The following is a 13,952-nucleotide window of genomic DNA, read 5'->3' on the forward strand; positions in this document are numbered from 1 at the left end:
GGGGGTCAACAGGGTGACGAGACAGGCAGTCCGCGTCTCTGTGCATGCGACCAGACTTGTAGACGACCGAATAGTCGTATTCCTGTAGCCGTAATGCCCAACGACCAAGTCGTCCAGTGGGGTCCTTCAGAGTGGAAAGCCAGCATAACGCATGGTGATCCGTAACTACAGCGAATGTTTTGCCGTACAAGTACGGACGGAACTTGCTGACAGCCCATACAAGTGCGAGGCATTCACGCTCAGTGATAGAATAGTTGCGTTCGGCGTGGTTCAAAAGGCGACTGGCATACGCTATCACTCTGGTGCCACCTGCTTGTCGCTGGATCAAGACAGCTCCTATGCCATGCCCACTTGCATCAGTACGAACTTCTGTCGGTGCCGTATCATCGAAATGGGCCAAAATCGGACAACTGGTCAGACGGTTAATGAGCGAGGAAAAAGCCGTGGCTTGTGCGGAGCCCCACGAGAACGAGGTATCGGTCTTCAGAAGATCCGTGAGCGGGCGGGCTATGTCAGCGAAGTTCTCGATGAAGCGGCGGAAGTAAGAGCATAGGCCAACAAAGCTGCGAACGTCCTTCGCAGATCGAGGGACAGGAAACTCTTTGACGGCGCGCACCTTGTCAGGGTCAGGTCGCACACCAGCAGCGTCCACTACATGTCCGAGGATCTTAAGTTGTTGGCCGCCGAAATGGCATTTGGACGCGTTGAGCTGGAGCCCGGCACGGCGGAAGACCGCAAGGATGTCCGACAGACGTTGAAGATGTGTCTCGAATGTTGGGGCAAACACGATGACGTCATCCAAGTAGCAGATGCACGTCGACCACTTGAAGCCGCGCAAAAGTGAGTCGATCATCCTTTCGAAGGTCGCAGGTGCATTACAAAGACCGAACGGCATGACCTTGAATTGGTACAAGCCGTCCGGCGTAACGAAAGCGGTCTTTTCGCGATCCATGGCGTCAACAGCAATCTGCCAATAGCCAGATCGTAGGTCGATCGACGAGAAATAGGACGCACCATGAAGGCAATCGAGGGCATCATCTATTCGAGGGAGCGGGTAAACGTCCTTCTTAGTGATTTTATTCAAATGCCGGTAGTCAACGCAGAAGCGCCACGAACCATCTTTCTTTTTCACCAAGACGACTGGTGATGCCCATGGACTTGAAGAAGGTTCAATGACGTCCTTGTTCAGCATTTTCTCTACCTCGGTTTGAATGATTGCCCGTTCCGTTTGAGACACCCGATATGGTCGCCGGTGTATAGGGGCCGCATCGCCGGTGTTGATGCGATGCGTTACCTCCGAAGTCTGGCCTAACGGACGGTCGTCCAAATCAAAGATGTCCCGGTAGGATGCCAGTAGCTCGTGCAGTTGGCGAGCTTGTGAGGCGGAAAGGTCCGACGACATCATCTTCGTTAAGTCATCGGATGTCGGTGGATGATCTTTCGGACCGTCGGGAGGACTTGGGACATCAGTGGACACAGAAGAGAGCTGGCATCCATCGAGCGGACAAACAGTGGCCAGTGACATTCCCTGTGGAAGAACTTGGTAGGAACGACCAATATTCAAAAACGGCAAACTTATTTGATTTTGTGCGACCGTGACGGCTGTATGAGGAAGCGCCACGTTGTGCTGTAGGAGAACGTCAGTAAGAGGGGAAACCATGTACTCGCCGTCGGGGACAGGTGGGCACGGGGACAAAGGAACGTAGGTTATGGCTTTTGGAGCTAATCGTAGGTGTTCGGCAGAGCATAGACGGTGATAAGGTTCAATGTCGGCAACAGGACCAATCGGCAGGTCAAGACGGAGGATGCCGGAGGCGCAGTCTATGAGGGCGGCGTGGTCAGTAAGAAAGTCGAGGCCCAGAATAATGTCATGAGGGCAGGCGTCCAAGACGGTGAATTGAACTGGTATTTTGTGTCCTGCGATGCCAACTCGAGCTGTGCAGAGACCTGCTACGGTGGGTGTCCGGCCGTCGGCGACTCGTACAATGTTGGAGGGAGCAGGCGTCATAACTTTGTGCAGGCGGCGGCGAAGGGGCGAGCTCATAACCGAAATGTTCGCACCGGTGTCTATCAGGGCCTCCACACGAATACCATCAATATCAATTTCCAAGAGATTGTGTTTCGTCGTATTAGTGAAGAGAGGATTTTCGGGCCAGGTCGGAAATGCAGCATCACCTCCGGGAGCTGCATGAGCTAGTTTCCCGGGGAGGTAGCGGCGTAAGAAGCAGGCGGAGAGGGGCGGCGGGGTTGAGGCGAACGAGACTGGCGACGTTGTGGGGACGGGGAACGGCCAAAACGGGTGGTCAGGGAACTGCCGGAAACGTCACGCTGCTGGTAACCAGGCATGAATTGGTGGGTCCTATCGCTGGAATAGCTTCTATCAGGAAACCTTGGCTGCGGCGGCGACGACCAGCGGTAACGGCAGTAGCGAGACACATGCCCGACGCGCGAACAATTGAAGCAAATTGGCCGGTTGTCAGCGGTACGCCATTCGGCAGGGCTGCGACGGCGGTAACGGGGTGGGGCGTCGTAACGGCTGGGCATTCCGCTATGTGCGAAGGGAGTGGAGGAGCTTGCAGGAGCATGGGAGCACGACAGAGAACACACAGGGTGAATTCCCAGGTTGGCAACTTCTTCACGCACGACTGCCTGGATGAGTGCAACAGTCGGGGCATTTCGGGCATGGCCGTATTGAGGTGGGATAGCCGGAACCATGGCCTCTATTTCGCGGCGGACTATCGTCGTCAGAGGGTCGGTATGAGTCGGCAGGTCATCGGTCGGCGGTGGGCGGGGTGGCGTTGCCGCATCCGCACACGACGATGTTGCCGCGGTGTGGGGGAGGCGGGTGAACGAGTGCGCTACGCGACGACACTTCGCTTCTCCAAACCTGCGGCATTCCTTCAAGACGGCCTCAACCGAGGAGCACTCTTTGCAAATCAGCAAATTAAAAGCATCGTCCGCAATGCCCTTAAGGATGTGCCCAACCTTGTCAGACTCAGGCATGCTGGGGTCTACTTTTGAGCAGAGCGCCAAAACATCCAGAATGTAAGCCACGTACGACTCGGTGGATGACTGAACTCGAGAGGAGAGGTCTTTCTTTGCGGCAAGCTGGCGCGCCACGGAGTTACCGAACAAATCGCGCAGTTCCTGCTTGCACTGATCCCAACTGGTCAGCCTGGACTCGTTGGTTTGGAACCACACCAGAGCGGGTTTTTTCAGATTTAGGGGTAAATTTGCCAACATGAAAGTGTCATCCCACCGGTTGTGGGTACTGACGCGCTCGTACATGCTGAGCCATTGATCAATGTCCTCATCGTCAGCGCCAGAGAAAAAACCGGGGTCGCGAGGTGGAGAGACAATGACTATCGGGTTGGGGGATGCAGGCTCACGGGTTGGTGGCATCGTCCCGAGATGGGTGTGACGTCCTGACCGAAGCTCCGTGTTGTGCCAAGACTGGCGGGACAGAGGTAGGGAAGTTGCACCTCCACCACAAGATGTGACGTGGCAATGAAGGCACTGCTCGTAATAAAATGTATTACAGTCAAATACAAGCCGGTGGGCAAAGCAGATCGAATGTCCCCGGAACAGCGCGCACGTCCGCAAGGCAAGCAGCGTCGTCGTCGTCTCCCAAGGCCGTGTACCAGCTTGGCAGTGGCGCATATCCCTGAAGGAGAGGTTGGCCATAGCTTAGCACTTGGATTGCTAATCTGCCAAGACCCGTGACAATATCAAAAAGGTAACTGGATATTTGTTAGTGTCAAAACGTTTTAACATCGAAGAATAAAAAGACAGCTAGAAACTTTATGATGGGAGCCCAACCGATACATCACGCGGCCATCGCAAACGCCAACAAGCTTGTTTGGTTTCGGTGCAATACCTGGAGCAATACTCGGCCAGATAATTGTGCGACTCTTGTAAACTACTGCATCCATATCCACTTTTTGTATGATACTCGGCGTGCTCTCGCTGCGCTGCCTCAAAGAAACTCGGGAACGCCATTTTTGGCTGAAGTCAGTATTGTCAAGTGTGCGCACCGTCTAAAGTACGAAACGTCTTCCCTGGATGCCGCTGGATAGTGGTACTCGTAGATGCTGACTGCGATGCCTCTATGCGAGGCGCCATGGGGGAGAAGACACGAACGGTTGATTCGGCGCCAGCATTCACACGGCCTAAAAAGTGAAATATTATTTTCTTCAACAAAGCGCCAATACTATCACTAGGTTCTATGAAGAAACATTCTTCTTAGTGGTCCGAAGCAGCAAAGGACGCGGGAGCTTTGGAACGCACGGCTGATTTGAACGTGACGGACGAAACCGCTTGTTACGTGGTAGAAACAGCGACTGCTGTTTGCGTCATTCAATCGTTGCGAGAAAAATGAGGAGGGCAAACGCGTTGTTTAATTGGTTCGCAATTTCTCAGTAAGGAAGGCATCTTTCCGCACCTAATCAACGCTAAAATGGCAATGGGAAGGTCAGACTTTCGTTTGGAATAACACTGCTGGCTACCTTCAGTGTCATTTAATGGGCGGTGTAACACACTCCCACCTGCTCACTGCATCCCCAAGACCGACGTGCAGCGGGTGTGGAGAAGGCCTATCCGTAATCCACATACTCATTCAATGCAAGGCACTTGACATAACACGACGCAAACACTTTCCACAACTATACACACGACATATTCCACAACACCCGTCATACTTCTTAGGAGACGAACCCATTTTTTCAGTCAAACGTGTTTTTGAGTTTCTTACCGACGTTAAATTTTCACATCTCATTTTTTATCATGCATCTTGACAACCTGGCCTTTTACACCAGTCATCTTCACTACGTTGTGTTTTACTTTGTTTAATTTTACCGAAACATTTTACTTTTACTTTCATGTCTTTCTCATGAAATGACTTTTGTTTGGCGCTCTTTGCCCTTAGTCGGCCTTGCGCCATTAAACAACAAGCATCATTATCATCATTTAATGGGCGTTGCGCTTAGCCGAGGATTCAAACATCTGCCGCAGGCTTCACCAACGTCACCTCGGGAAGCATCTCGGTGGATGGCTACGACATTTCGGAGAACACGAGGGATGCGCGGGCGAGCATCGGCTACTGCCCCCAGGACAACATCCTCTTCGACGACCTGACAGTCGAAGAGCACCTGCTCTTCTTTGCAGTTGTAAGCGTCACTCTGGCAGTGCTGGCTCTTCGCCTTGCTTCGTCCCCTTCGTACACTGCCGCGTTCTCTTGTTCAGCCTCAAGTTTGCGCATGCGGTAACGTTTGTCTCATGTTCAGCATCATATTTCAACCTTAGAAGCGCCATGAAGACGAAATACGACTCTTCCGTTCGAAGAAACTAGCCATCAGTAACTGGCCACCAGGCAGTTACTGATTAACCTTGCCATATGAAGTGAGCTCTCAGCGAGGTAGAGGTGGCGGCAGGATCAGCAACGTGGAAGTTACTGACCTCAAGGGCAGTAAGAAGTCGAGGTTGAGAGATGAGGTTGAGATTTCCACACTTCAGCCATCACTTTTCTGCTGGTACACGGGGTTTTCTTGAGATTTTGAAATTATAAGTACTGGCCATCATAAACTGGCCATCAGCCCAACTTTAGCAACGAGGACGTTTCTTTGTTTCGCTAAAAATACTCAAGACGATGTTTATCATTGTGTAAACGGCCCTTTAGCGTTCAGGTGATACGAATAAATTAAACTCGAGGCCTCACTACAATCGCCCAAGCTTGTTTTATTGTGTCGGCAAATTTTGTCGGCGGCTGCCAGTCGCACAAACAAGATCCTGTGACGTCACCAAAAAAAAAAAAAACACCAGGAATTGTCAGGGGTTTTCTCCCTGATTCATATGTTTATTTTAATATCTGTATTGTTTGTCTGAAGTTCCAGATGAAATTGGTGCCATTTTTATTAGGACCAAGCAATCTTCTAATGAACCAGCTTGTAATTAGTCGTCACGGCCCCTTTATATATAATCTTTCTTTCTATTTCTACGCCCGATATCATTTTTCCCAGACGTCTTGAATATACAACAAAGAATGTGTATTGTTTTGGTCACGAAATATTGCCACAGTAACATTTATCCAGGTGTAGTCATTCTTCGTGTATTTTTCTCGCTTTTATTTTTTAAATTTACCTTAATATATACAACTTTAATTTTAATTATTGTTTATCTATTTATTTATATATTTATGTATTTATTTTTATATGAGCAATATCTAATTATTTCTTTGCAATAAATATTTCATCAAGGCGGATGATTGTTTCAATCGTATCAGTGTAAACCCTGTGCCTCGAGAATCCATCTTTAAACACTTTTAGTACGACCGTATGGCCCTAAAACGTAGCCGCGCATTGTCAATTCAAGTGTGCAGCATGCAAAGTTTTTCTGGCATGCGATTATAGGAAAAATTAAAGCCGTTCCACTTAATGCGAAAGTTGTCGACGGTGCAGAGCAGTGATTCACCATAATGCTCTGTAGCGCCGTTATCCGCTCAGTGCTACCTCCAAATGCAATTCAAATATTCCAAATTCGCAGTGCTCGCTTGTTTTTTTCCCCGCGCACGTGCCGGCGTCGCACTGTCACTTTTTAACACGAAAGTGTTTTATGCCGGGATACACCAACATATGACTGACGCCATATCCGTCACGGAAATTACATCGCCAGAAAAAGCTTTGTTGACGTGGTGGCGCGGGGATTCGAGCCGGAATCTCCGTCGCGCAACGGGAGGGGCCAGGTGCTTTACCGACTCCGCTACGAGCTCAAGCGCAGACAGCCGTATGAACGCACCATATAGATTTCCTATAACCTCCTCTATTTTGATGGTGCTGCCGTCTAAGAGAGGTGAATCGAAGTAGTGCATCACGATGCTAATGAGCGCCGACAGTTGGCGCCAGCTGAGCTCGGCGCAATGCAACCATCTGCCGTACACTCCACGGAGAAGGAAAGCGGTGGTCGCACATTTGGGAGAGTGAGGCGCCTGCAGGTTGTCGCTCGCCAACCACACCCACAAAACAACCCTTCAAATTATGCTCTTTAGCTACAGCGGACCGTGAGTTCACCAAACGATTCGCTGGCAGCCCGTTCGGTTTCGTTCGCATGGTTTGCGAGCGCGTGTGGGTTTCATTCGGGTTTACGCAGTGCTCCGGTGCGTGCAATCCAGTGTCTAATGTTGATAGGTCTGACGGTGCCGTACCAACGAAATATAAATAGCGATGTGCAAGTTCATATCGATGCAGAATAAACATTCAACCGGTCCTGTGAAGGCGCATTTCACTTTCATGTTTTACCGATTCCTATGAAAGAGGGATTAACCACATCATTTTTGCTTACTACCTTAAAAACCAACCCTACGAGCATGCCTAAATAAAGGAACGCGGGCGCTGCTGGTTAGTTGCGTATATTATGCCTCAAATGTACCTACGGTTTTCTTTTTTTGCGCTAAAGAATGGGGAGATCTATGAAAAGCGCCAGCAGTTCACGAGTTTCGAACGCTTGTGACTATATGACCCGCTTGACTTTCGAAGCCTATGGGTTACGCCGCGACAATAGCCGCTACGACAGAACACCGTGTGGCTCTACTTGGCTCCAGCGAGCGACCTACGACGACAGGGCGAGCCCTAAAGTGCTCTGCATTTAAAGCACTGATGTCGAAATCACGGGTTTCACATTACTTTCGTTCATTCACTTTAGTTTCGATTTCTGACCATGCGCGGCGCTGTTTTTTCTTACCCCGTTAGTTATCCTATGCATCATGTGAGTGAGCCTACACGACCAGAGTCTGTACTTACCCCCTTCATTTCTGCCTCACAATGCCCTGGAATGTTTGAAATGCACTTTGCTACTAGAGCTCGCTGCTGCCCCGTCTTGCCACCGAAAAGATGATGTCAACTCATGCGCGGTAATTCTCCAAGAAAGTCTAGTAAAGTACGTTGTTGGTTGTTTGAAAACAGCGCGGAAGACGGGACTGAGCAAGTAATAGACGACATAAGCGCTCAGTCCCGTCTTCCGCGCTGTTTTCAAACGATATTATGTACCAACAAGCCCTTCAGTTCACCCTTTTACGTTGTTGGGCTAGTTGGTCGATCATTATTAACAGATGTATAGCGCAAAAAAGACGAAAGACAAAGAATGCACGAGGACGAAGCGCTAAATTGCAACTGATTGCAAGTTATAACGCTTCGTCCTCGTGCATTCTTTGTCCTTCGTCTTTTTTGCGCTATACATCTGTTAATAATTCTTGTATTACAGCGCACTACAAACAGGACACAGGGAAGGACGCAGATACAGCGCTGTGTCTGCGTCCTTCCCTGTGTCCTGTTTGTAGTGCGCTGTAATACAAGAATGTCGAAATACCAACTCGCCCATCAGTCCACAATCTGTTAATAATCTCCAAGAAAGGAATCTGGAACCGCTTCAACGTACTCAGAGCGGTTAAGACAAGCAATCAGCCTGATTTCTTTAGCCAGATGTCCGTTGCTTAGAAAATGAATTAGCTTCAACATGAACCACCAGGTTGCGGAATACATTCCATGACACAGTTTGAGGAAGTACGGGAAGTGCGATGCACTGAAAATTATGGTCGGTGCATTTTTATCCGTTACTGCACATTCTGTTTACCCAGGTGAAGGGCACTCCATACCAAGAGGTCCGCAAGGAGATAGTCACTCTTCTCCACGACGTGGGTCTCATCCATTACCGCTCTGAGTTAGCCGCTGACCTGTCGCTGGGACTCCAGCGCCGCCTTTGTACCGCCGTAGCAATTGTGTCCACGCCCAAGGTTTGTACACATGCACATAATAGGGAGTTTTAGAATAGGGGGCCCCAACGCTCTGGGGCCCCCAAGCGTCTTGGGGCGTCGTACTGCGCATGCGCAGAACCCAAGCCGTCCTTGGGGTTTTGGGTTTGCGTTTAGCGCGCACGCTATTTTGCTGAAATAGCGGGCGCCCCAAAGCTGGAGTCTGCGTTCTTGCGTCGCTCTCGCAGCCAGCGAGACTGCGCGTGACCATGGCTGAAGCGAAACCTGCGGCTCGTCACCCGATCAACTACGACGATCGCTGAGCTGAATTTGTTGATTCCGCGCGTCGTTCGCTAGATATGGATAAAGCAGGTAATCGTGAAGCGTTTTCTGCCTTCAGAAACAGTCCGCGCACACGCCGGCCGCGCCTGCCAGCTCGGCACGCTCAGCGGCTCGAACCGGCGCAGACCACGGTAGCAACCGCTTGTCGCTGCTCTTCCGAATCAATCTGATCGCTAAAAAGAAACTCCACATGCGAGAAAGTAAGTGTTCGTGTGATGAAAAATTGTGCTAGGGCTTGTTGTCAGGGCTTATTTTAAAAGCGGCGATCAGATATCTGCCGCGATGCTAAGCCTACGCTGAGCGGCCGCGGACGTTCGGCGATCCGACCGATCGCCGCGGCGCGCGGTGCGCGGAGCGGCTGAGAGATGGCGCTACCTGCGCGGAAGCATCGAAACAGGCAATGCAGATGTCTTGGTCACCGATCGCCGAAACGGCAGTTATAGCTGAAATACACTTCCACATGCGAGAAAGGGGATGATAGTGTGGTGAAAAGTTGTGTTATGGATTGTCATTCGCAGTTGCACAGATAGCGGCGATCAAATTTCCGCCACGACGCTAAGCCTAAACTTTCCATCACCCGAGCCGAGCTGAGCAACGCAAGCCGGTTGCGGGCTGTCGGGGGCGCCCCTCTTCTAAAACTCTCCGCGCGCGAGCGCCTTGCGTTTGGGTTCCCCTAACTTCTTGGGGGCCCCCAACGCCGGCTTCCCCTATTCTAAAACTCCCTAATATGCGCGGTGGAGTTTACCGCGACATTTATCCTTCCGAAAGCATCCTCAAGTAAACTTCTTGGAGTTTCTTCGAGGCAGAATTTACGGGTGTTTAGCACACATTAGCACTCGACATTTTACTCCTGTTGCCTGTGCTGCAATACGTGCATCTCTACATTTCCAGGATCGTGTGCTCCTTTAGTCCTTTCAGCCTTGATTTTTTTTTTCAAGCAAAAAAAATGTTTTCTTTGTGTTTTATTCAACTCTAAGGTGCCCGTAAGTCCATAAACGAAAAATAGAGCTGGCAGTGAAAGTATTACCTGATTTATTAATGAGGCGATTAATCAGGACATGTGGCAATTCAAAACGTTATGTTGAGCAGAAATTTTTTTGCACGTGTTTCTAAATTTTGTGCTTACATAAGCCTAGAAACGAAAAATGAGCTTCGTAGTGTACACATTTACAGTCTTACAAGCACGGAAATAAAACAAGGACCTCTGTATTTTTTTAGCCTCGACTTCGTAATTTTGAATTCACTCGAGCTGCTGCTTCTTTGTAGCGAACAGCTCCGCTAAAACGCTGCAATGGTGATGTCTATCGCAATAGTCATTTTTGAAGGACAATTCCCCAGAAAACTGGTAGGGTTGGTCTCGTTCTCTGTGCGCAAGACGGACTTTTATGTGGTGGCGTCAATTGACATTACCAGGGCTGAAAGGATTAGAAATGTGCGCAGAAGTGTGCGTTCTTGTTTTGGGCTTGCACCGACACACTCGATTTCTGCCAGCGTATTGTTGTTTGCCCCATTATGAGGAGCACCGGCCACACAATAGATTGATAGAGGAGTCTGGGGGTTTGCTGTAATTAAGCCCGTAGAACATAGCTTTCATGTGGGGATTGGAATGCACAAACCGAAATATTCCGGCTCTGCCTATTCAATCTGGCGAGGGTAAAAGGCAAGAACTCAACACGTTATAAAATAATGCTCCCGATCTCTCAGAAAAGCAAACAGCCAGGAGGCCAATTAGAGTACTCCACTGCTCAGTGCAACCAGTGCATGTCATACTGGGTCTCATAAAGTTTACAATTTTTTGAGCCTGAAATCATCAGCCTAAAAAAAGTTTACGTTTTAGTTTCAAATCCTGAGTCGATATTTCGGACATTGTTTGGGTTGTGCGCTGCTTCATAAAGAGACTATGACTGTGCTTAATATATCAAGAACGGTGCTATGTATTTTATTGCATATGTATTTTAGCAAGTCGACAAAACTTATTCCTTGACTGAACATTATTCACACGCAGCTGGCGTTGTAGTTTTCTAGTAAGTAGGCATGGGGATTTCTTTATAATTTCCAGGGAAATAACTACATGGCCCGTACAACGAAGAGTTGCTTAAATAAGTCCCCAGAACATTGCTTTCATATGGTAGTTCGAATGTGCATAACCAAAATACTACGGCTCTGCATATCCAATCTGTGCACTCCTGAAGCGATGACAATAAACAGCGCTCTTGGGACTAGTGATGTGTTACTCCTTGGATTCTAATCTTTTCGGTTTAGGGATTACGACAGGGCTTTTTTCAGCGGGATTCCTTTCTGAGCTTACTGCGCGTGAAGCTAGACAAGCATGGCCGCTGCGGCAGTTGAAAGACTCCGCCTGTTCATGTGAATTTAAGTGTGTACGAAACCCACCTCGGTTCCCAGGTCATCATCTTGGACGAGCCTACGGCCAACATGGATCCGGAGAGCCGGCGTGAGATGTGGGAGCTGCTGCTCAAGATCCGGCGCGATAGCACCATTTTTCTTACGACCCAACACCTGGATGAGGCGGACGTGCTGGGCGACAGGATCGTCATCATGGCCAACGCCAGGTTTCGGTGCGGGCGACACTTTTTATATTTATTCCCAGTGCCCACCTCAGAGCCTACGTTAGTCGCTCATACTATGCGACATATCTTGACGATACATGACGACATATCTTGGGGGCTGGATGAGACTAGGGAAACCGTCGCGATGGGTGAAACGAAAGCGGCAACGACATTTCACTTTGTCAAAAGTACAGAACCGGAGCGTTTGGCAAGGCGCAAAGCATCAATTAAATATGGTTATAGGACTGTGCCTAAAGCCAGCTAAACATACCGAACCACTCCTATTTTCAAAAACCAAATGTGTAGAAGTATTGATTTAGAACATTTTCAGGCAAAACTCTTTCGACTTAACGAAACACGTAGAATTTCGGATGCTCAAACTTTGCACTTTCCGTTACAATAGGCATCAAGTCTCTACCTCAGAGACACTAAGTTCGAGTGGTGTCCCTTTCTAGCAGTCGATCAAAAGAATAAAGATAGTGTTGAAAGCGAACCAGAAGATGGCTCTAGGTGCTTTCACGTCTGTACCGTTTAGGAAACGGAATATTGCAACCCGGCTCGCTCGTAGACACGAGAACAGACATTTTCCGATTGCGTGCGCACCTTTGGTCGTGGGAACACTGCACAAAACATCGTGCACGAGCTCAGCGCGGCGGGAACGTGTCGTGGACAAGGCACTGTCGCGACGTCTGCGCACCAGCCGCTTTGAAAAATTGGAACTTCAATGTAACGTTTAATGCGGGAACGTGATGTTGCCTTCTACGTGCGCCATTGGTGGTGCAACAAAAGGTTGGTACCGAAAGTGAACGACGGCGTAAAGAGTACAAGCGTGCTTTGAATGCGACGGCATAATGAGTTCTTCGGGTATCACCACAGACACCTTTACTACTATATCGCGTTTTAACGCTTGCTTTTCCTCCTTCGTGTTTTAGCCTTCTTCGCCGCATTCACCACTTCCTGCTCTTTTCTCGTTGGCATATTTGCGTGGTCTATTGTGCTTGGTCAGTACGTCATCTCAAATCGGTTAATTTAAGTTAACTGGTTGGCTTCAACCCCCTTGAGATGTTTGGCGTCAGTACTCGCATTTTTCGTTTATGTTTTGTATATTGGGAAAATTTCAGGTACTGCCTCTATGTCACTCCGCCTACGCTGCAGTTTGGCGTAGTCACACGGCTTCGCGTTAAATTGTTAGAATTTAGGCTTTGCTTTTTATAGGATGCGGATGCACAAAACACGACACAGAGAAAGCAGAAACACTGCGTTTGGGGCTCTCGACTGCGCCGAGATCCAAAGTAGACGCCGTGGAAAGGAGGTAGCAGGTTCTGCAGCAGCCGCAGCTTCTGAGATGGATAAAATTTGAATAGATTTGCAATCTAGTTGTTCATCTCGATCTAAATGATATAAATTTCGTTGCCTGACAAACAGGATCCGTTAATATTTATTGCATTGTATTCCATGAACAACTTAGCTTTAAAGTAGTTTTAAGTCTACATTGTAACCTCAGATGGACGCTGTTGCCAAGGGGTTGATGTCGTTAGAAATCACCCGCAATATATTGCAAGCATAAAGCGCATACGAAATCTATGTTGCGTCAGTTTCATCTGGCTTGATCACGTCAAGAATGCAGTAAAGAGACCTCATCTCTTTCCGGGTTGAAAACCCACGATGTGGTTAGGAAAATATTTCGGTGCCTCAATATTTGATTTTTGTAACGTCTTTTTCTCGTTCAAAAGTTCCAAAATCTGGCGGAAGTTACAATGTACCGCAAGCTTTTGGTCATTTTCACTGCAATATTGTTCACTTTTAAACTGACAGAGCCTGAAACAGAGTTGCAGCGATTCGATAGAGTCGTACACCAGCCCAACCGTTGAACAGCGGAACTGTTGTAAGGTCAAACCTTTTCGCCCGTCTGCCGAAGTTCGTGCTTCACGCTGGGGGTAGGAGCAGGTTCCTAGTCCCGCAGGCGGCCTCTGTCGGTGGGTCTGAGAGCCACCTTACCGGTGGTTCCCACGCTCACCGTTAGACGGCGCAGTGGTCTCGCAGGAGAGGGGTCCTCTCCCTGCCGCTAGAGGAGGGAGAGGGGAGGGAGCCTGCCACCGCTGACAGTTATCTGCCGATTTTTTTGCGCGAACCATAGAATTTGCGCCGCGACGGCGCTGCCCTTCTCGGGCGAGCGGCATTTGACGTTCGAGCCTACACCAGAAAACCACACCTCCGCTGCTTGAGCAGATTTCACAAGGGGGGGATATGGGTTTATTTTTCGCAAATCCTTTTGAGGGCACGAGTACGGATTTCTGGGCTAG

The 13,952-nt window shown here is 49.2% G+C and overlaps 1 protein-coding gene across 1 annotated transcript in view; it reads left to right on the forward strand.

The window, feature by feature from the left end:
* LOC144168238 (phospholipid-transporting ATPase ABCA3-like) overlaps window positions 1-13,874 on the forward strand; it is a 64,217-nt gene extending 50,343 nt beyond the window's left edge. The window contains exons 10-13 of the mRNA XM_077697265.1: window positions 5,011-5,165; window positions 8,624-8,779; window positions 11,486-11,658; window positions 13,787-13,874. Coding sequence (XP_077553391.1) covers window positions 5,011-5,165; window positions 8,624-8,779; window positions 11,486-11,658; window positions 13,787-13,874 — 572 coding nt within the window. The remainder of the gene's footprint in view (window positions 1-5,010; window positions 5,166-8,623; window positions 8,780-11,485; window positions 11,659-13,786) is intronic.
* The last annotated feature ends 78 nt before the right edge of the window (window positions 13,875-13,952 follow it).

This window comes from Haemaphysalis longicornis, unplaced genomic scaffold, assembly GCF_048455015.1.
Source record: "Haemaphysalis longicornis isolate Haplotype H1 unplaced genomic scaffold, Haemaphysalis longicornis Haplotype H1 scaffold_2, whole genome shotgun sequence".
Lineage (NCBI taxonomy): Eukaryota > Metazoa > Arthropoda > Arachnida > Ixodida > Ixodidae > Haemaphysalis > Haemaphysalis longicornis.